Raw genomic sequence first — 21,517 nt, forward strand, 5'->3', positions numbered from 1 at the left:
ATCACAGTCAGAAACTCACTTTCCCAAATGCTACAACTGCAGGTACTTTTTCTTACTAAAGGTAAAGGCAAGAGATCACACTGTCCAACCATGTGACCCTGACTAAACATGACAACACAGAGTCAGTTTTCTTTTAGGTTATCTATGGTCACACAAAAATCTTATTAAAATATGTTAAATGGATACAAATACTTCCTCTAGACAAAACATAGACAAACCAACTCCATCATTTAATGAATATGACAGATACTACTGACTCAAAACGGCTCATTTTTAATTCATCTCTAAAAGACCTGTAATTTACTAACCAAATACCCATGAAACTTGGCATACTTTTCATCTAAGCCAGCTTGTAAAATTATGTAAGTTGTTTTCTTCTATCCCCACCTTTTTAAAAATGGAAACACCAGGCTTCCCTGGTGGTGCAGTGGTTGAGAGTCCGCCTGCCGACCCGTGAGCCATGGCCACTGAGCCTGCGCATCTGCAGCCTGTGCTCCGCAATGGGAGAGGCCACAACAGTGAGAGGCCCGTGTACCGCCCAAAAAAAAAAAAAAAAAAAAAAGGAAACACCATCTCACTTGGCCAGCAATGATTTCTGTAGTTTCAAACATGCAATATGAGTTACATTTGCAATGCCAGGCATTGCAGAAAAATCGTATTTTAAAATGTCATGTTTAAAAATTGAAATTCTAAATTTTAGGTTCTTAGAGGCTCTTCTACTCAAGGTTCTCTTTAATTTCAACATGTACCCCAAACCCAGGGTCTATCTCTATTAATTCATCTTGCTCTTACTTTTTGACTGATCGTTTGGTTTTCAGTAAGTGTTGTTTCCACTAACTCTTCATGTTCAATCACACATTCATTATGTGGTCAAATATATACATTTGCAAACAACTTCTACATAACTATAACCACCTGTCGAATTTGGTAGCTATAAGGAAATGATAAATTCACAGGTTGTTATACGTAAAATGTACATAAATTTGGGATGAATTAACTGAAAAATAATCACATTCAGTAACAAAAGGTAAGGTCAAGAAGGTATAACATTTCACTAAAATCCTCTCCACTTAAAATTCGTTGTAGGAAAAGTCTTTAAAAGTAAAATTTTCTAGTTGAACTCCCCTTTTAAGGAAAAGAAAATGGGAATTTGAGGGAGAAGTAGCTTGAGAGAGGGAAGAAAATACTTATTGAGCATTTAACAGGTGCTAGGTACTTTACATATGTTTAATTCTCATACGCTTTATTTAATTTAGGATTTACTTTCTCACAAGCTTAATTGTCATCTACCTTTTTTTTAGTACAAATAAGGAAACTGAGAGGATACTATGCTACCATTTCAAAGATATTAACATTACACTCCTTCTAGAATTACCAGTAACCAAGTTACAGGTGAACTCCTTAATATTTCCCCCAATGTCAGAGAAAAAAAAAAAAAAGGCAGCAAGTATCATGCCGGATATGAAGGCACTGTCCAATGACCTGGCTGCCCCCAGCTCACTGGGTCATCTTCAAGTCACATTTTCAATTCCTCAGCGCCTCTCTGTATAGAATCGGTCTTTACGAGCGCCACAAGATTCAGAAGACACCAACACTGGGGTTTAGATGCCAATGTGCTCTTTGATTAAAAAAACCCCAAACACTGCTAGTGGTATGTCATCCCCGTAAGTTTAAGTACTTACGCATTAGGCTGTAAATGTGCTTTTCTGCGACATGTTCCGTAAACAGCTTTATAAGGTCATCTTTTAAGTCTCTGTTAAGCTTGGTTTCGATGTAAAACTTATTCTGAAAAAGAAAATAAGTTATTTTTCAGTGCATCAATTACAGAGAAATGATTAGTCTAATGAACTGAAGCACTAAAAAATAAATTATTTTAGGAAACAATTCACAAAGGCATCAATTAAAACATAAAACCCAACATCAGAAAACAAAAGCCCTGCCACTATTAGTTATAGTCTTCCTAGCATGGGGTTAAAAGCACATAAAGATAAAATGCCATAAATCATACAAAGGAACATGGGAAGATACTCAACGTTAACTAGACAGGGATTCAATGGACCATATTGTATGACAGGCACTTAATATGCCCTTTTAAATGACTACATCATCATCTAAAGGCAACACCAGGAAACACTAGTGAAAGGTACCCTATTTACCAATGATCTAGGCTGAAAGCATGCAGCGGGCATGCACTGGTTGACTCCCCTACATTTCACTTTAATGATTAGTCTAAGTCATTCAGCTTATGGCATTCCTTAGGGATGGATGGTCTTTGGTTCAAAGGTAGACAAGTGATCCAAGGTAACCCAATCAGACTAAGGGAAACCTAGGCTTGAGTAAAAATCATCTTACAGCCATGAGGAGAACAAGATGAAACAGATGTGTAAAGCAAAGAGACAAAAAACAACCTGAGACTTTGGTAACATTGTTGAACCACGGATTCAACCAACCCAGAAACTGCCATATTTCTGGAGTTTTATTACAAGAGCTAATACCTTTCTCATTTACAAATCACTTTGAATCAGGTTTTCTGTTTCTTGCAGCCAAAAGCATCCTAATTAGAATGGTTGGCAAGCAAAAAAGATTGAATTTGTTCATGTTTAAATGTTAACTCAATGCACAGGAGTGGAAAATACAAAGAGGAATGAATGTCAATAAGTTGGCTCACTGATTCTCTCAATTCTTAACATGTTTTTTTCTCTCTAAAAAAAAATCATAAGGGACTTCCCTGGTGGTGCAGTGGTTAAGAATCCGCCTGCCAATGCAGGGGACACAGGTTCATTTCCTGGTCTGGGAAGATCCCACATGCTGTAGAGCAACTAAGTCTGTGAATCACAACTACTGAGCACGCGCCCTAGAGCCCTAGAGCCCATATGCTGCAACTACTGAGCCCACGTGCTGCAAATACTGAAGCCCGCGCGCCTAGAGCACGTGCTCCACAAGAGAAGACACTGCAATGAGAAGCCCGCGCACCATAATGAAGAGTAGCCCCCTCTCGCTGCAACTAGAGAAAGCCCATGTGCAGCAATGAAGACCCAATGCAGCCAATAAATAAATAAATAAATAAAACGAACATGCACATAATTACAAAATAAAACCATGCAAAAGGGTTTGCGATAAAAAGGAGTCTTCCAGCGCAGACCAACTGTCCCATTCCCAAAGGTCCCATTCTGCACTGCGAAAACTTTTGTATATTCTTTCTAAAATGTTCTTACATTTTTTTGGATATGCTTTTTTTTTCTCTAAAATGAAGAAGAGAACACTTGCTAATGAAATATAACACACACTGCTTTACATCTTGCTTTTTCACCTAACATTGTATGTTGAAAAGATTCTCTCCAAAATAACACAGAGACATGTCATTATTTTTAACTGCGTATTTTTCTACAGCAAATAGCCTCCATAGATTATTTAAATAGTAGTCTCCCACTGATAACACAGATTCCTCCCAATGTTCTGTTTTTTTCAGTAAAGCATATCTTATGGAGAATAAATCATTTTGAAGATTGGTCTTACACACATAGTTTATCTCTAGGCTACAACCCATTCTCTAGGGAATGGGTTGTTTAGGTTGTAGGATCAACCTAAGCAACCCATTCCCTAATCTAATCAACAAAGAGAAAGTGGGACAATGGTTTCTAAGGGCTGTTCTGTTCAACAGGAACACTAAAATTAAGATCCTATAGCTTTATATGTTTAAAAGGCGGGGGTGGGGGGTGGGGTGGGGGACAGGGCAGGGACACTTCAACAAAGTCAACAGACTACAAGACGTACTCATGGCGTAACTCTCCAAGTGAAAGAGATTATCAGAATGAAAGCAAACTTTACTGTTCTACTTTTTATGGAGTTACCTCCTTGGTATTTATTATACATCATGTTTTTAGATACATGTCTTAACTCTCTATTTTCTGAAGGTAAGAAATCTTTCTGATATATCTTTATTTTCCAAGCACAGTATCTTCCATATGGCAGAAACAAAATAAATGTTAATTGGGTGACTGCTGATTATTAATGCCTGTCTGTTTCAGCAATGGTATTTATGAAATTTTAAAACAGAGAAAGGCTAAGTAAGTCTTCTATGCCAACACTATCAACAGTGCTGAAATAGATTAATTTCCATTTCTAACATAATACATAGTAAAAGAAAAATAGAATATGCTTAACTTTCTGCATCTATCTGCACTTAGACCAATAAACAGAGGTATTTGGAAAGGGGAAACAGCTCTAACTTACCATATATATGAAAAGAGGCACAATGCTCTGCAATGCTCCCATATACTGTCCAAGAGCTATATTAAATCTTTCAATATAGAGATCTGGAGGGCTGGCCTGTGAAAAAGAACATAACGTGATCATTCCAGGAAACCAGGTATAAAGATCTTCCGGCACAATCTAAAATGCAAACGGACTCAGAACTCAATCAAAGTTCACACTGAAATTCACAATAAAGAAAAAGAGGAGGCTTATACCCTGAAGTTAAGATTTCTATCTCTATTCCAATATCTGCTATGCAAAACTGAGGTTTGATTTAGCTGCCTTTAAAATGTGTGTAACCTTCCCATGTCAGTTAAAAGGCTTGCTCTGTTAACAAGTAAAAAGGTGAATTTACACTTAAGATAAACGATATGATTTTTTAAATCACCACTAAACTATAGACATTTACTATGGGAATCAAACTATATTTGGGCTTGCAATGGGGGGAAAATTCAAGGAAGTGATATAGGCTTAATATACTATGAGAATGGCTGTTGATATGTTAGAATTACCTTAGGCACGGTAATATTCTAAGTTGATACTAACTTGGTTGTACCACTCCTGTAGCTAACCAATTATAAACCTATTGGCTAGAAATTAGAAAGCAGGACTCAAATTTTGGTCCATATACATCTGCAGCTCTGGAGAGCAGTTAAAATAAATATAATAATACATGACTGGCATTTAACTCATTGTTACCAAATACCATGTCATAAAGCCATCAAAAGAGAACACTTCCAATTTAACTGCACATTGTGGAATGAATGTGAATGTGTGTGTCCCCACACAAAAACCCCTATGTTAAAACCCTAACCAGTGCAGCTCTATTTAGAGTAAGGAAGTAATTAAGGCTAAATGAGGTCATAAGAGTAGAGCCCTTATCCTACAGGATTAGTGTCCTTATGAGAAAAGACACCAAGGGGCTCATTCTTTTCCCCTTCCTCTCCCTCCCCTCCCCCAAAGCACACTCAGAAGAAAGGCCATGTGAGCACACTGCAAGAGGGTGGCTGTCTACAAGCCAGGAAGAGAGCTCTCATCAGGAACTAAATCAGCTGGCACCTTAATCTTGGACTTCCCAGCCTCCAGAATGGTGAGAAATAAATTTCCGTTGTTTAAACAACTCAGTCTGTAGTATTTTGTTATGGCAGCCCAAGCAGACCAAGATACTATGTTTTACAAAAACGTATCCATGTACTATTTCATTTTATTCCCTAAAGCTAAATTAATTAAGTACCATTTTAATGTTGAAGAAACACACTAATGGGCAAGGATTTGCCTAAAATTAGAATGACAGATCCAGGTTTTCCAGCTATGAATTCATTCGTGGGCCAGGGAGTTGGGGGGAATGGGCATGGCACAAAACATCGCACAAACAAAACTGATTCCACACAAGGGCTAACTCATGACAGTCTCATCATCTGACAACCACATCATATACACAAAGTCAAACAAGTATATAAAGAAACACCACGTTGAAAGACTCCTAAATATTAAATTTAAACATTGAAATTATAAAACCATTTCAGCTAAGCTGTTTTAGAAATGTCCAAATAGTCCAATAATATTTTAAAATAAAATTTAATTCATTTTTTTCAGTTCTACTTAGAAGCTTAGATATGTGCAGTGAGCTGTCCTTTTAATTCATCTTTCATTACTGAGTTCTTACATACAGGTTTGGTGTACACTTGGTGCTTTTTTTTTAACATTTATTTTTCTTAGTCCTCCTACTTCAATAAATTGAATGTTATTTTCATTTAACATCTGAGGCAACTGGGGCTCAGAAATATCTGGTCAACTGATTACAGTCCTACAGCTAATAAGCCCAAGAATTAAGACTCTAACCTTGTTCAAACTCAGTCCTTCCAACTATTTATAATCAATTTTTAGCACCCTGAAACTCTTAGAAAAAAATTCAGACTTCCAATTCAGGCCACTATCTACCTCTCTGCTTTCACAACCTGCTCATTCTCCCATGTAGCCCAGCACAGTCATCACATGGAACTACTTAACAGTTCCCAAACAATGCCCGTGTGCTGCTTAGGCCTCCTTCACTGTATCTTCCACCTGACGCCTTTTATCACCACCCTCAACCAGACTCACCCTGGCTAACTTCTCCTACTCATCCTTCAAGATCTGTGTCACTTCCTCGAAACTGAGATATACGGCCCTTCAACAGGGCACCACCACACTTACTCACTTCTCCACTGGGTAGTCTCTGTCACTAAACTTTCAGCCCCTAGAGGGTAAGATCTGTGTCTTATCTTTGTATCTCTAGTGCAGACCACAGAACCCTAGCATAGTAGGTATAGATAAGTGCTTTTTTTTTTTTTTGTACTTAGAACAGTCTTGCTTAAATCTAAAGTTGTCTAAATCCAAATCTAATCTAGCCTTGCTTAAATCTAAATTGCTATTTTATCACTTAACAAGGTTATACGACAATTCATTTAGCCCTCTGAATTTCAATTTCCATACATATAAAAAATAAGAAAAACAGTAATTGTGCTATTTCCAAGATGTGCTGAGAATCAAAGAAAATGACATGTGCTTAGAAAAATGTCAACTATTACACATGCACATGCAAGTAGCAAGAGTAAACTCCTTTATGGGTTAACTACCTATTTGTTTAACACTTCAGAAAAACCTATTCACATTATTAAAGGCATTCTTTGTTAACTAAAAAAATTGGGGAGAATAGTTCCACATTATGGGCAAACTTTTCACTATAACTAATGAACAGAATCACATGTAATATCTTTCTCTAAACTGCTTCGAAGAACTCTGGAAATGATATTTAAATATTCAAAGAAATAAATTTTAGAAGTATGATATGAAAAAAGAAAATCTGAAGAGTTTTTGCATTAAAATAATTTTCCTTTTTCATAAAAGGATACTTTACCTATCCAAAAGTTAAAAGTATGAACATTGATCAAAAGCCACACTTAATAGCAGACAGAATAAATAAAATTGAATTCCTTAGTTATTCTTTTCAAGACTTCCCAAAGCCGCAAAGGTTATGAGTATTAAAAAGTACTTTTTGTACTGAATCAAATGTCAGAACATTTACTTAGCTTTTTTACTTCCACATTACATGCAGCACTTATTCAAAACCTCTTAAATGACAGACTACAAATTATAATAGTCTTCTAAAATAAATCCATGCTCTTTACTAGAAACCTAGAAATACCTGTTAGTAAAAAAACTAATCGAATTGTTCCTCCTTAAAACTTAAGTTCAGTATACTTTGGGTCCCAGTGGGGAAATTGCTACCTACTTGATTTACATAATTTCACCATGAATGTATTTGGATTGGACATTAAATGAAATTTTTTACCCCTAAAATAAGCAAGCTTCATTTTCTTCTCAAATAAAATAAGAAAAAGCAATTGGCCAGAAAAATAACCATTACTCCAAACATGCTCCAACTTCTCATAAGAGACTTAGATTCCCTGAAATTTGTAATATAGCTGGTAGGAATGTTTTAATTTCTTCTTCTTCTTCTTCTTTTTTAAATCAGTAATTCATTCATCTGGTTTAAAATTCAAATTAGTTTAAAAGGGTTTAGAGTAAAGAATTTACCTTTTATTCCTTCTGCATTGAACAAACCAACACTTAATTCCTTTATAACCTTCCAGAAGAATTTTACATATATACAAAAAAATAAGAATCCCACTCATATCCTTTTTCACACAAATGCTAACTTACAATCATACTGATCTGCATTTTTCCTAACAATGTATCTTGGAGACTGTTTTATTCTAGTGTTTCTCAAACATTTTGGTATCAGGAACCCTTTATACTCTTAAAAATAACTGGAAATTCCAAAAAGCTTTTATTTATAATGTAGGTTGTATCTATTAGTATTTACCATATTAGAAACTAAAACTGGGTTTTAAAACTATGTATTAATATATTCTAAAATGACAATAAGCTCATCACATTTTAACAATTTTAATGTTAAAATACAGTTGAATATTTTATACTATAAACTAAGTTATATGTAAATAACTATATTTTCCCCACAAAAAATTAGTAAGAAGAGTGGTATTGTTTTTACAGTTTTGTAAGTCTCTTGAGAGTGGCTTAATAGAAGACAGCTGCATTCTCATATCTGCTTCTGTACTGAGTCAGTTGTGATGTGATGTTTTGGTTAAAGTAAATGAAGACAATCTACCTTCACTCAGATATGTAGTCAGAAAAGGAAGGCATATTTTAATAGCCTTTTCAAATAATTGTAGATATTTTTCTCTGAAACTTGACAAGTGGTAGTTTCTTAAAGGTTAGTTGGGATATGAAATCTGAAACTATCAATGAATTCTTGATACTCTGTTACATTAAAACTCATTGATCTATCTTCTACTTTGAATGGGTCTTTTACAGATATATTTTATAGCATTACAAACCTGTCATTTGAAAAATACTGACTCACTGAGTTATGTAGATCTAAATGTTGACACATTTCACTATACAACATCAAAAAAAATTATCACCATCTATCTCATCAGAAAAGTCTTTTTAAGTATTGGGATGTTATCAAGATCATCATTGTAGATACAGGTTTTCCAAAATTCTAATTTTCACTTCAAAGCTCAAATTTTATCATTGGCAACAAATACCATCAGTTGTTTTCCTCGAAGTAACACACTTTCATTTTGCAGAAAATGTCTATTAAACACCAGTCTAAATAACCATAGTTTGTCAGTCATTCTTTCAAATAAAAGGAGTGTTTTATAGGGAAAAACACTAGCTTAATAGCTAGTTTAGCTCAAAACTCATATAACCACAGAAGTGCTATTTCTCAAAACAATCATTGTTACTTTAGTATACAGCTTCCCATTTCTTCACAAAGAATATTTTTCTAAGTATACGCAAAATCACAATTCAATAAAATTAGTATTTTTCACTGCTTCATCTAGGACATTCTTAAGTGAAATGCTTTTGCTTTCTGCTGTGAGTTTGTAGAAGTTAAGATGCTAAGGCACCAAGCAGTTTTACCCACCATTGCTTTTGTTCCATCAGACCAAATATTCACATAGTGAAAAGGGAAAATAAGATCTCAGTAGTATTAGAAAAAGTTTTGATTTTACAGACCCCCTGAAAAGATTTCAGGGACGCTTAGAGGTCCTCAAACCACTTTTAAAAGAAATCTATTCTTTTAAGTACAATGTTTGAATGTACTATTTATTTAACCGGTCCCCCATTTGATAGCTTGTTGCTAATCTTTTATTACCACAAGATGTTGCAATGAATTACTTCATACAGGTGCTATTTTGTAGAGAGTAATTTTAAAGAAAAATTAAGTTTAAAAAAAGTAGAATTAGATGATAATCATGTATCATCATTTAAAAACAAAATAATTTTGGTACTTAAGAGTTTTATAGAACCAATCTGCTAAATATCCCTTAAAAAATATATATACATATTCACACATATATATATTTGCTTACTAAGTATATTCCTTAATTATCTTTAATTTTGCAAGCTAGATAAGGAAGCTTGGTCAGTTACTCTAATTAGACATATATTAATTTTTAGAACAGCATGACTTGTTTAAATAATTTTACTAGCCAACAGACGAATATACTATGGTCTAGGTCAGTACTGCCCAACAGAACTTCCTGTGATGATGGAAATGTCCTATATCTGCACTGTCCAATATGGCAGCCGCTAGTCATGTGTGACTACTGAGCACTTGAAATGTATTTAATAAAACTAAGAAAGTGAATTTTTATGTCATTTTAATTTTAAAGTTACATGTGACTAGTGGTAACCAAACTGGACACTGCAGATGTAAAATAGAAATAAGTTCCACAGTTTCATAATTATATCCCTCCTCTTCTATCTACGCCCTATCCCTATCCCACCAAAATGAAACATGAAAAAAGTTTAAGAATATTTGCTTTTATGTTCACAAAAACGTTGTAGTTGTCTTTAAATAAAGAAATGACTTTCATATGTTATAATGAAATAAGGAGGAAGAAAAGATGGGAAGGAGGGATCTAATAAACATAACAAGGCCACTAACATATATCTTTGTGGAAGTAATACATGTTCACTGAAATTTTTAAAATTAAAAATGCAATTAAGAAGACGTGGCACATATATACAATGGAATATTACTCAGCCATAAAAAGAAATGAAACTGAGCTATTTGTAATGAGGTGGATAGACCTAGAGTCGGTCATACAGAGTGAAGTCAGTCAGAAAGAGAAAGACAAATACCGTATGCTAACACATATATATGGAATTTAAGGGAAAAAAATGTCATGAAGAACCTAGGGGTAAAACAGGAATAAAGACACAGACCTACTTGAGAATGGACTTGAGGATATGGGGAGGGGGAAGGGTAAGCTGTGACAAAGCGAAAGAGAGGCATGGACATATATACAGCACCAAACGTAAGGTAGATAGATAGTGGGAAGCAGCCGCATAGCACAGGGAGATCAGCTCGGTGCTTTGTGACCACCTGGAGGGGTGGGATAGGGAGGGTGGGAGGGAGGGAGACGCAAGAGGGAAGGGATGTGGGAACAGATGTATATGTATGACTGATTCACTTTGTTATAAAGCAGAAACTAAAAAAAAAAAAAAAGAAGTGAACTTGAGACTAAAAAAAAAAGCAATTATAGGAAAACGACCACTACCAAGAATGGTAGATAACTACCATCAACATTTTCTTCTGTTCTTCTGTGTGTATGTTTTATAACAAATATGGAATTATTTTGTAATCTGCTATTATCACTCAGCTATATATATCACTGACACCTCACAGACCAAATGTATTTCAACAACGTGATTATAATGACTGTCTGGCCCCACCACTGTCTACTTCATCAGTCCCTCTTCATTAGATACTCAAAACCAAGCTCTGCTGTGTGCATCATCCAGGTTTGCATGGTACTTCAACTCCAGATTGGCACTTCAGTGGTGCAAATGTGTTGCGTGTCTTCAGCAACAATACAATCTTACATGTAAACAAAAAATGACATCACTAGTTGCTTGAGAGAGACCAGGTTCGGGAACTATGGTACGTTTGCCTAGGCCAGTGAATTTCAAAGAATGCTGCTCTCCAAGTCACCTGAAGGGCTTGTTAATGATGCAGATTCCTTTGCCACAAAGTCCAGACTCAGAAACTTTCCGGAAGTGTATATTTTTAAAGAGAACTTCAGGGGATTCTTTAAACAGCTGGCCCAGCAGCTGTTAAGTACTTAGAAGCCTGTACCTTAGACCACTTCAGGAAAGAGAGGTGCTCTATGGGAAGGAAGTCTAGAGGGTCCAAGAGAGGGCAGAGCAGTAATTACCCACCTACACAAGGCATTCAGTGCATGACAGTAGTGACACTGAAGCTGCAAACTATACTGAAATCAATAAAAATATGATACACTAACATTTTAACACTAGTGTTAAGACTACAGGTGAATTGTTCTTTTTAATTTAACAGCTTCTTGATTATTACCAACTGCAGTGATTATCAAGTTATTAAAGTGCAACGGTGAAGTTCTAACTCCACTTAGAATGCAGAAAGCCACCAGAGAACATCAGTCCTGCCCTGATGATAAGAAAAAGCTAGTTAACCTACATAATCAATCTTCTGAGCTCATCAGAGACCTGAGGTCACTACATTTTACAACTGCCATGTCCAACCAGGTGAACTGAATTCCAAAGAGTTACAAGCTCTTCTAAGGAAAGAAAGGACATGTGAACTGTTTCTCTCTAGTGATGGCAGCCATAAAAGCTGGCACAAGAACAACAGAGGCTGAAATAAACCATTAAAGGCCAAGTGTGAACTAGCAGTATAGAATCCCTGGGAGCCTCAACACAAGGGCAGTCCATACCTACTCCCCAGCTCTTTTCCATGGGTTTCCACAGGGCCTTTGAGACGAATAATTGAGGGCAGTGAAAGAGATCAGAGAGCCACCTTCTATGGCACAGATGTGCTAGGCCTGTCAAGGTTTGAGGGTGGGGCAGGAGTCCCTAAGGAAACCCACGCACACTGCGGGCCATCACTACTAAACAGCTGCTGATTAGCTGCCAATGGAAGACATGAATGAAAACCGCCTATGCGCCAGACCCTACTCACCTACAAAGCAAAAGCCATTTGTTGAAGGGAAGGGGTAAGAGATCCACCTGAACCCTGGTGACCCTTCTTCTACCTGAGGCAAAAACTGTCTACTGTGGGGGGATGGACAGGGAATCCTCTAGCCCTCCTGTCACAGGCAAAGGTCACCAATCACCGGGAGGGGGCAGAAAATCCATTCATGCCCAGGTTTCTGCACTACTACAAAACAGAAGCATCCTGCTGCTGAGGGAAGTGCAGGAAACTTGCTCATTCCTAAAGCCCCCCATGGATGCAAGGAGAAATTTGGTTGCCACAGGGTGTAGGGGACAAGAGGTGCAGGGGTAGGGAGAAAGCAAGAAACCCTCCGGAGCTCTAGACCAGGGGTCAACAAACCAGAGCCTGCAGGCCAAATGTGGCCCACCACCTGTTTTTATAAATAAAGTTTGACTGGAACAGAGTCATGTCCATTCACGTATGAATTGTCCACAGCTGCTTTCATGCTGCAACAGCAGAGTTAAAGATGCTGCGATAGAGACCACAAGGCCCGTGAGGATAACTACTATCTGGCCCTTGGCAGCAAAAGTTCACCAACCCCAGTTCTAGACCTTGAACTGAGAAGGAAAAGGCTATCTGCAAATGGGGTGAGGAAGAAGGAGATGAGAACACTGAGAAAGCCCCACTTCCGAGGGTTCAGGTGCACGGGGACTACCTGTGACTGAGGCAGGAGCAAGAGAACCAGGGAAAAAACCCAAACCAAAAACCCTGCTCCCCACCCCCGAAGACTTGCACCAAGTAACAAGCAACAGCCATCCACTCACTGCTGGGAGAGGGCAATAGTGCAAAGAAAGGCCCCCGCCACAAAGCAGGGCCTGCTAAGGGCTGAGGATAGAGCAGGAGCACTGAAAAAACCCCCTCCTGATTCACACTAAGAACAGAGCAGTCACTGTCCACCGCTAGAGAATCTGAGGCCTTACTGTTTATTGACATGATAAAACGCAAACCCAAGTCAACTACTAATACGACTGATTCAACTCCTTGCACCAACAGCCTGAAAGAAGAGTGGCAGGCCCATTACTAAGCATAAATATTATTTAGGTCAGTCTCTACGGATGTTTTTATACAATGTCCAGCATTCAATTAGAAACACCAAAAAAGTAAGAAAACACACCCACTGTCAAGAGTTAAACAGTCAACAAGCCCAGACACAGAAATGCCCACAAGTTGGAACTATCATACTACAAAACAGAAGCATCCTGCTGCTGAGGGAAGTGCTTTAAAATAACTATGATTAATGTATGTTATGACCCAGTAGAAGAGGTGGGCAACGTGCATAAAAAGATGGGGAATTACAGCAGACAAATGAAAAGGTTTTTTTTTAAGTCAAACAGAAATGCTAAACGTTTTCAAATAGTTCCTTCATAATCTTTTACCATTTTAACATTTATTCCTATATTACCAAGTATGACCTCGGCATTTTGGATATGATACAGATGGACCTGAATGCTCTCTTAATATTATTTTCTGAATCAAACTGGAAATTACTTTTTAAAAAAAATTTGCCGCTACATGACTAACTTTAGCAAAAATGAATAGCGTGTAATATACTTTTAGTCTAACCAACTCATTCCATGACTTTCCAGAGCAATACCACTCTGCCAACAGACGGATTTATCAAGGCTCCGGAAGCAACACTAATTACACCTGAGGCTGACAGAGACGCTACATAAAACTGGAATTTCTTTCCAAATAGACAAATACATACATCTGGCATTATATTCTCATCCATTCCCATTCCTGCTGTGTAGATATTGTTTCCATAGTAAAGTATCCAAACAACGGTAGGTTACGTAGAAGGTCAATGAATCTCGGGAGCTAGTAAGAACTATAATGCACATATTTGATGCTCCTAATGTAAGTTGTAAGGATGACTTTCTAGTGAAGAGCAACAATAAAGAAGTCAAAGTAAGTGTAAGAGACAGTAGAAGACACTCCTCTCGTAGGTCTCTTAACCTTCAAAGTAACTGCCATCGTTACTATTACAACTATATGGAAATTTCCTCCCTGCTTATTTCTAAGATAAGACTTTCCTCCTTTTCCAAATACTATTTGGACTTGAACATAATTAACATAAACATAAACATAATTAAAGCCAAGCCTCTGTGATCCTGGATTCCTTTAGCTTATGCACATAACAATGAGATAAACCTAGGTTCTAATCTCAGCTTTTTAACTGACTAGCTAGGTAACAAAGAACAGTTACAAAAGGTTCAAGATTACTTCATAAGAGAAAATACCCAAAGTCAGATGAAATAGGATGACTTCTCAGTTTCCCATACGCCTCATCTCTTTTACCACTGAGCAAAACCTCCCATTTAAGTACGTAACTCTGTCTCAAAACAAAAAGTTTGTTTTAAAAAGAGTACAACTCCTAAATGGACTCTTTACACTCTGATAATAAACAACTACAAATAATTATTCATTATTTAAGTGATTTGATGCTCCTGCTCATCGTAAATTCCATTTCCTGAGTTAAGGATGCTGTTTTAACTGGAATAAGTAGACGGTTTTAATCATCTCAGCTGTAAGGCAAGCATACGGTTTTTATTTTTGTCCACTAGTAAGTACTTTTACTGGATCTCTTTGGGGCCTGGCATTATGTTAAGTTCTATAAGGACACATGAAAAGAAAATACAGACCCTGCCTTCAAAGGCTGGTAGTAAACTTATTAGAATTATGGTCTGAATGGAAGCCTGTAGACTGATAGAGGGTTAAGGCGTCTCACTGGCAAATTCTCTAAGAACAACTTCGCTATAACAACTATTTTAAGTTCTAGTTTGGACTTAAAAATAGATCTCCAAATAACTTATTCAGAAGGACTTTCTGGGGACTTCCCTGGTAGCACAGTGGTTAAGAATCCGCCTGCCAATGCAGGGGACACTGGTTCGAGCCCTGGTCCGGGAAGATCCCACATGCCGCGGAGTGACTAAGCCCATGCGCCACAACTACTGAACCTGCGCTCTAGAGTCCACGAGCCACAACTACTGAAGCCCGCGCATCTAGAGCCCGTGCTCTGCAACAAGCGAAGCCACCGCAATGAGAAGCCCGAGCACCATAATGAAGAGTAGCCCCCGCTCGCCACAACTAGAGAAAGCCCGCACACAGCAACAAAGACCCAACGCAGCCAAAAATAAATAAATAAATTTATTTTAAAAAAAAAAAAGACTTTCTGTGAAGAAATAGTTACCAGTTGGCAGTGATATTTACCTTACTTGAAATCTATGTAGAAAGGATAACAATGTTCTATCTAAAAATCTTCCTCACTATAGCAAGGAGTAAACAGCATTATTTTGGGAGAATGAAAGATTTTTTTAAACACACTTTGTAGCTCAACAGATATAGAAATTATAGCCTTGAAAATGTATACAAGCTTTCAAATGACTGCATACAACTAGTTGAATTATGCTGCCACCCACTGGACAAAACACAAATAGCAAGGCAATCCTTGGCTCGTTTTAAACATGAGGATAACCTGGTTTCATTTGTTGGCAGTTTGGCAATAAAGCTTTTACAGGTAATCTGGGGTCTATGAAGACTGAATCAAAGTTAAGTCATGTTGACTGATTATGATTTAGTTTCTATTAATTTCCATTAGTAATTGGTTTAAGAGTCAAATTATATTTAACCCAACCAAGATATATTTGATATATTTAGCTTAAAAGACATTAAAATTACTCTAAATTCATTTAAATGAATGGTTTAAATGCAATTAGTTAACTTCCTTTAAAATAGTTGACAAATACTCATTTAAACTATTCTAAATTCTGCCTTATTTGAGAATAAAAACTGTACCATTTTCCTTTTCTGCTTCTGTCTTTGTGGTCTCTCCTCCTCAGGACCCTGCACTCAGGTTAGTATTATCAGTGCTGTTCCTAACAATTCAATGTTATTGTCCTGGCCTGGGAGCCAAAATCTCTGTTTAAACACGGTTTCTTGGTGGTAATGTACAGTGTAAGTTCCAAACTACTGACAAAGAAACTGTTGGAAGAAACACACTTGCTAGTGGGTTCCTGACTATAAAGCTACTAGATCAAAATATCAGAATATTTTTATTTGGCCAAAGTGAAAATATACTCTCAATTTGATAAAGTATATTAACATATACAATAAATTTATCAACATTATGTGGGGAGAAAATGCCTCCCAACTGCTCTAGTGGATTCCAGATTCAGATGTACACAAAAATAATCAAATTGTCTAAGTGTCATTTAAAACAGTTTTAAGAGTAAAGGATGTTATATCCATGAAGTTCAATTATCCAAATGGTAGTGGGATAAAACAGAATCTTCTAAGTATTATCAATTCAAATACTGATTTTACCAGTCAACGCCCCCCGAAAATCTCAGTGACTTAACAAAACAGAGCTTAGATAAACAAAATGTGGTATAACCAAACAATGGAATGTTTTTCAGCCAAAAAGATGAAGTATCATGCTATAAACATGAATGAACCTTGAAAACATGCTAATAAGTTAATTAAGCCAGATACAAAAGGTCACATATTGACTAATTCCATTTCTATGAAGTGTCCAGAATAGGCAAATCCACAAAGTAGATTAGTTACTGCTAGTGGCTGAGAGGAGGGGAGATAAGTGAGTGGCTGCTAATAAGTGCTGGCTTCTTTCTGGGGTGACTAAAATGTTCTGAAATTAGTGATGATGGCTGCACAACTTCATGACTATACTAAAAACCACTGAGTTGTACACTTTAAAAAGGTGAATGTTAGGATATGTGAATTGTATCTCAATAAAAAAATTAAGTTTTTTAATGTGTTTAAAAAGAAAAAAAATATAGCAAAGTTTTCTTTCTCCCGTGTTACATGCCCATCTTGAGGGTCTGCTTCATGTTATAATCACCCAGGGACGCAGGTTAAGGGAGCCTCTACCACCTAGAACACTTGGCAGAGAAAAGAAAACATGGAAAACTGCATTGCCGATCTTAAAGCCTTCAGATCTTTGGGTATACACCTCACCAAACACACTTCTCTTTCTCTTACAATTCATAGGCCAAAGCACTTGACCAGGTCTAACTTCAATGGGATAGAGAAGTACACTCCTGACTGGAAACATTTGATTAATAGCATTAAGACCAGCATATTTACCTAATGAGCACTTAGTTCAATACCACACAGGCCAAGAGAAACAAGTAAGTCAGGATCCATGCCCTTAAGAAGCTCCCATGGGCTTCCCTGGTGGCGCAGTGGTTAAGAAACTGCCTGCCAATGCACGGGACACGGGTTCGAGCCCTGGTCAAGGAAGATCCCACAGGCCACGGAGCAACTAAGCCCGTGAGCCACAACTACTGAGCCTGTGCTCTAGAGCCCACAAGCCACAACTACCGAGTCTGCATGCTACAACTACTGAAGAACACATGCCTAGAGCCCCTGCTCCGCAACAAGAGAAGCCACCGCAGTGAGACCCGCGCACCGCAACAATGAGTAGCCCCCACTCACTGCAACTAGAGAAAGCCCGTGCACAGCAACAAAGACCCAATGCTGCCAAAAATAAATAAATAAATACATACATTTATTAAAAAAAAAAAAGAAGAAGAAGAAGCTCCCAGTGTTGCAAAGGTGACATCCTGCTGGTAACTAAATATATGCCAAGTGCTAAACTAAGTACTCTAGCAGCAACACAAATAAAGTGCTACAGCAGCAAAGAAGAGAAAGTGATTAGTTAAGCCTACCGGGAATAGAGAAGTTAAAAACTGGGAAAACCCTAACAGACAACTAGAACACCCCCTCTGCAGAAAGGGAAGGGAGGAAAGAAATAGTGGCAAAAGAAACTAAGAAAGTACACAAAGATAAAAAGACATCCTCTCCCACATTTAAACTTTAAAAGCAAAATACTGTTACACTGTCTTGCTGAGTTCAGGTGTAAAGAGCCTTGAAATTCTTGTTAAGGAGTATGGTCTTTGCTCTTTAGGTAAAAGGAGAGGCAGAGGTTGGGAAAATGAATGACATGACACGTCTAAAAAATAAACAAAATGGATTGGGGGAAGGTGCAGGGTCACGATACAAACTAGAAATCTTTTTCTATTGTTCCAGAAAGTACGAATAAGGACCTAAACTAGGGAAGTACCAGGGGATAAATTTGAGACATTTTAAAAGGGAGAAAATCAGCAAGACTTGTGACTCATTTCATATCTCTATCCTACTACTCATCACATTTCAGTATATTAAAATGACCATTGCACATTTCCCCTAAACAGTACAAATAAAAATCCATCTAATTTATCACTGTACCCTTTGCATCTAGCACAATGCCTGGCACGTGGACACTAAATGTTAGCTGAACTAAACATTCTAAAACCACTATCATTCTCCTTCCCTCTCTCAAGTCCCCACTACCAACTTCTGACGATTCCACTGAAACCAAAATGATCTTTAAATCCTCTCATCCCACCTCTCTTCCAACTTAATTATTGTCTTATCTATTTTGTTTCTTTGGTCTCTGCAATGTGCCCCAGACATCTCCATCTCCCTTTTCATTGCCAACAGGTTCACAATTTCTTATCCAAGATTCCTAGGGCCAGATGTGCCATAATTCAGAGGATTTCAGATTTAGAAGGTATTATGGTACATATACCATATACTATGTAAAATACCCAGTAGAGATTGGGAATATCAACCCATTGATATTTCTGGGAGAAAATACATGAATGTTCCCAACTAAGTTCCTTCCTCACATGAGTTCAAATCAAAGTTTACTCCAAATGAGTTTTGGCACCAAACTTAGAGGGAAACAAATCCATTTTCAAAGCTTTTTTTCTATTTTGGAATCACAGAGAAGGGGCCGTGGACCTGTAATTCACCTGGTCTACTGGAATCACATCTCATTCTTTCCTACTCCAATCCATCTTGTATCGACCTTCCTAAAATGTAACTCCTGGCCTTTAAAGGCTTCTACAATTTGGCCCCAATCTGCCTTTTTCATCCTTATCACCTCCCAATCTCCCTCAAATACCTCACATTCTATCCGCATAGGACCACTCCTTGTTACCCAAACCTCTCTTACCCATAAGTCTTTACTTATGGAAGTTCTCTCAGCTCAAAACACCCCCTCCCCAAATATCAGTTTTCATGACATATTTTTAACGCCACCTTCCTCTTCATCCCTCCATCTGTCTGTGATCATATCACCTTTAGTCTGATACAGCACTTTCTTTATTCTGCTTTGTACCACAGTTCCCTGAATATTTTTTATTGTTCCAAAGGTACACTAGCAGAGATTGTGACTTAATTCTTTTTTTGGGGTTTCATTTGTTGTTCTTTTTCTAATTTCTTGAGATAAACACTAAAGCCACTGATGTGTTAATTTCTCACTATGATTGTGGAGTTGTCTGTTTCTCCTTTTGGATCTGTTGATTTTTCTGGGTATTTTGGGTCGATACAAATTTAGAATTATTACCTTCCTAGTAACTGAACGTTCTGTCATAATAAAAGGTTCTCTTTATATCCAATAATACTTCTTGCTCTGAGTCTACTTTTTATGATATCAATGTAGCTATATTGTTTTTCTTTTTGGCTAATGTTTGTATGGTGTATCTTTTTTCATCACTTGCTTGCAATCTTTCTGTCTCCTTATATTTTAGATGTGTCTCATGTTAGCAGCATTTAGTAAGGCTGCAGAATGTCATTCAGTCCAATAATTATTTACTTTTTTAATGCAGCATTTTAACATTTCATGTAATTGATACACTGAAGTTTATTATCTTACTATTTTTCTATTTGTCCCATCTGTTCTCTGTACCTTTCTCTATCCTTCTTGACTCCTTTATTTTCAAATTATTCCATTTTCTCCATTATCTTGTTAATTATACTTTTTACTATTTTTTCTAGTGATTACCCTAAGGTTACAGTCTGCATCCTTGTCTTACCATAGTCTGAAATAAATGAGTTTTACCTCTTCCTCAACAATGAAAGGGCCTTAGAACATTTTAAATCCTTTTACCTTCTTCCATCTTCCATGCAACTGTCATGTGTTTGGGTTATTTATATTATACCCTATAAGACATTACCACTATTATTATTCTATACTTGCATATTTATCTTTGTTTTCCTTCATTCCTACTGATTCTCCAAATTTTCATCTAGGGACATTTTCTTTCTATCTGAAGAACATTCCAGTATTTCTTTAAAGTTAGAGACTACTGGTGATGAATTCTCCCAATTCTTTTTTTTTTTTTGCGGTACACGGGCCTCTCACTATTGTGGCCTCTCCTGTTGCGGAGCACAGGCCCTGGACGTGCAGGCTCAGCAGCCATGGCTCACGGGCCCAGCCGCTACGCGGCATCAGGGATCCTCCCGGACCGGGGCACGAACCCGCGTCCCCTGCATCGGCAGGCGGACTCTCAACCACTGCGCCACCAGGGAAGCCCTCTCCCAATTCTTGTCTAAAAAATGTATTTCTCCATTTCTCTTGGTTTTATGATCACCTCACCTCCTAATATAACTACATATTTCTGAGTGAATGTCAGACACTGTTTATGAAAAATTATGGAAACAATTTGATGTCTAGGATAATGTTCTTTCTCCGGGAAGAATTTACTTTCGCTTCTGGTAAGCAACTAGAGGAGCTAGCAAATCCAGACCATCTTAATCCAATCAGGAATCAAGTGCCAGCTACAACAAGCTAGTCTGTAACTTATTATTCTTACTACACCTGGGATGTGATCCTTTAGGTTTGGTGGGACCTGACCTCCAATTTTTATTACTCTATCCCCATAAACCCATCAAAGCTCTATTAAATTTCTCAGCCTAGTAGCCTCCTCTTCCAGAATAAATAGGTGCCTCTAGTAGAGAAATGGCTCAAGTGCTAGTCTCCCGTCTCTGGATTTCCTTCTCTTCCCAGGCCTTGGTCCTATAATTCTTCATTTTTTTATTAGCTCCCTGGCCCATTTTAAAAATTGTTCTCAGCAGGAGGTTTAGTCTAAAATTATCTAGCCTTATCAATCATATGTCTACGGCTGTAACTAACAGAGTATCTTGCATAGTTATATAGGAAAGAGCTAGCTATACTAGGTTCCCCACTAGGAAGCCCTGTAACCAGTCAACCAGCTCAGTTGTTTTTATACTGTCCAAGAAATCAACTGTGATTGAGAAAAGCAACAGGGAGTGTTTAAGGTTTGGGAACAAGAAAGTATGCCCATCAAA

The 21,517-nt window shown here is 37.4% G+C and overlaps 1 protein-coding gene across 2 annotated transcripts in view; it reads right to left on the reverse strand.

The window, feature by feature from the left end:
• The window catches only part of CACUL1 (CDK2 associated cullin domain 1), a 66,582-nt gene that overhangs the window by 16,462 nt on the left and 28,603 nt on the right, over window positions 1-21,517 (reverse strand). For both annotated transcript variants that reach the window (XM_082604395.1, XM_082604396.1), the window contains exons 4-5: window positions 4,234-4,329; window positions 1,683-1,785 (exon numbers count right to left, since the gene is read on the reverse strand). In XM_082604395.1, coding sequence (XP_082460521.1) covers window positions 1,683-1,785; window positions 4,234-4,329 — 199 coding nt within the window. The remainder of the gene's footprint in view (window positions 1-1,682; window positions 1,786-4,233; window positions 4,330-21,517) is intronic.

This window comes from Mesoplodon mirus, assembly GCF_964341445.2.
Source record: "Mesoplodon mirus genome assembly, chromosome: 2".
NCBI lineage: Eukaryota > Metazoa > Chordata > Mammalia > Artiodactyla > Ziphiidae > Mesoplodon > Mesoplodon mirus.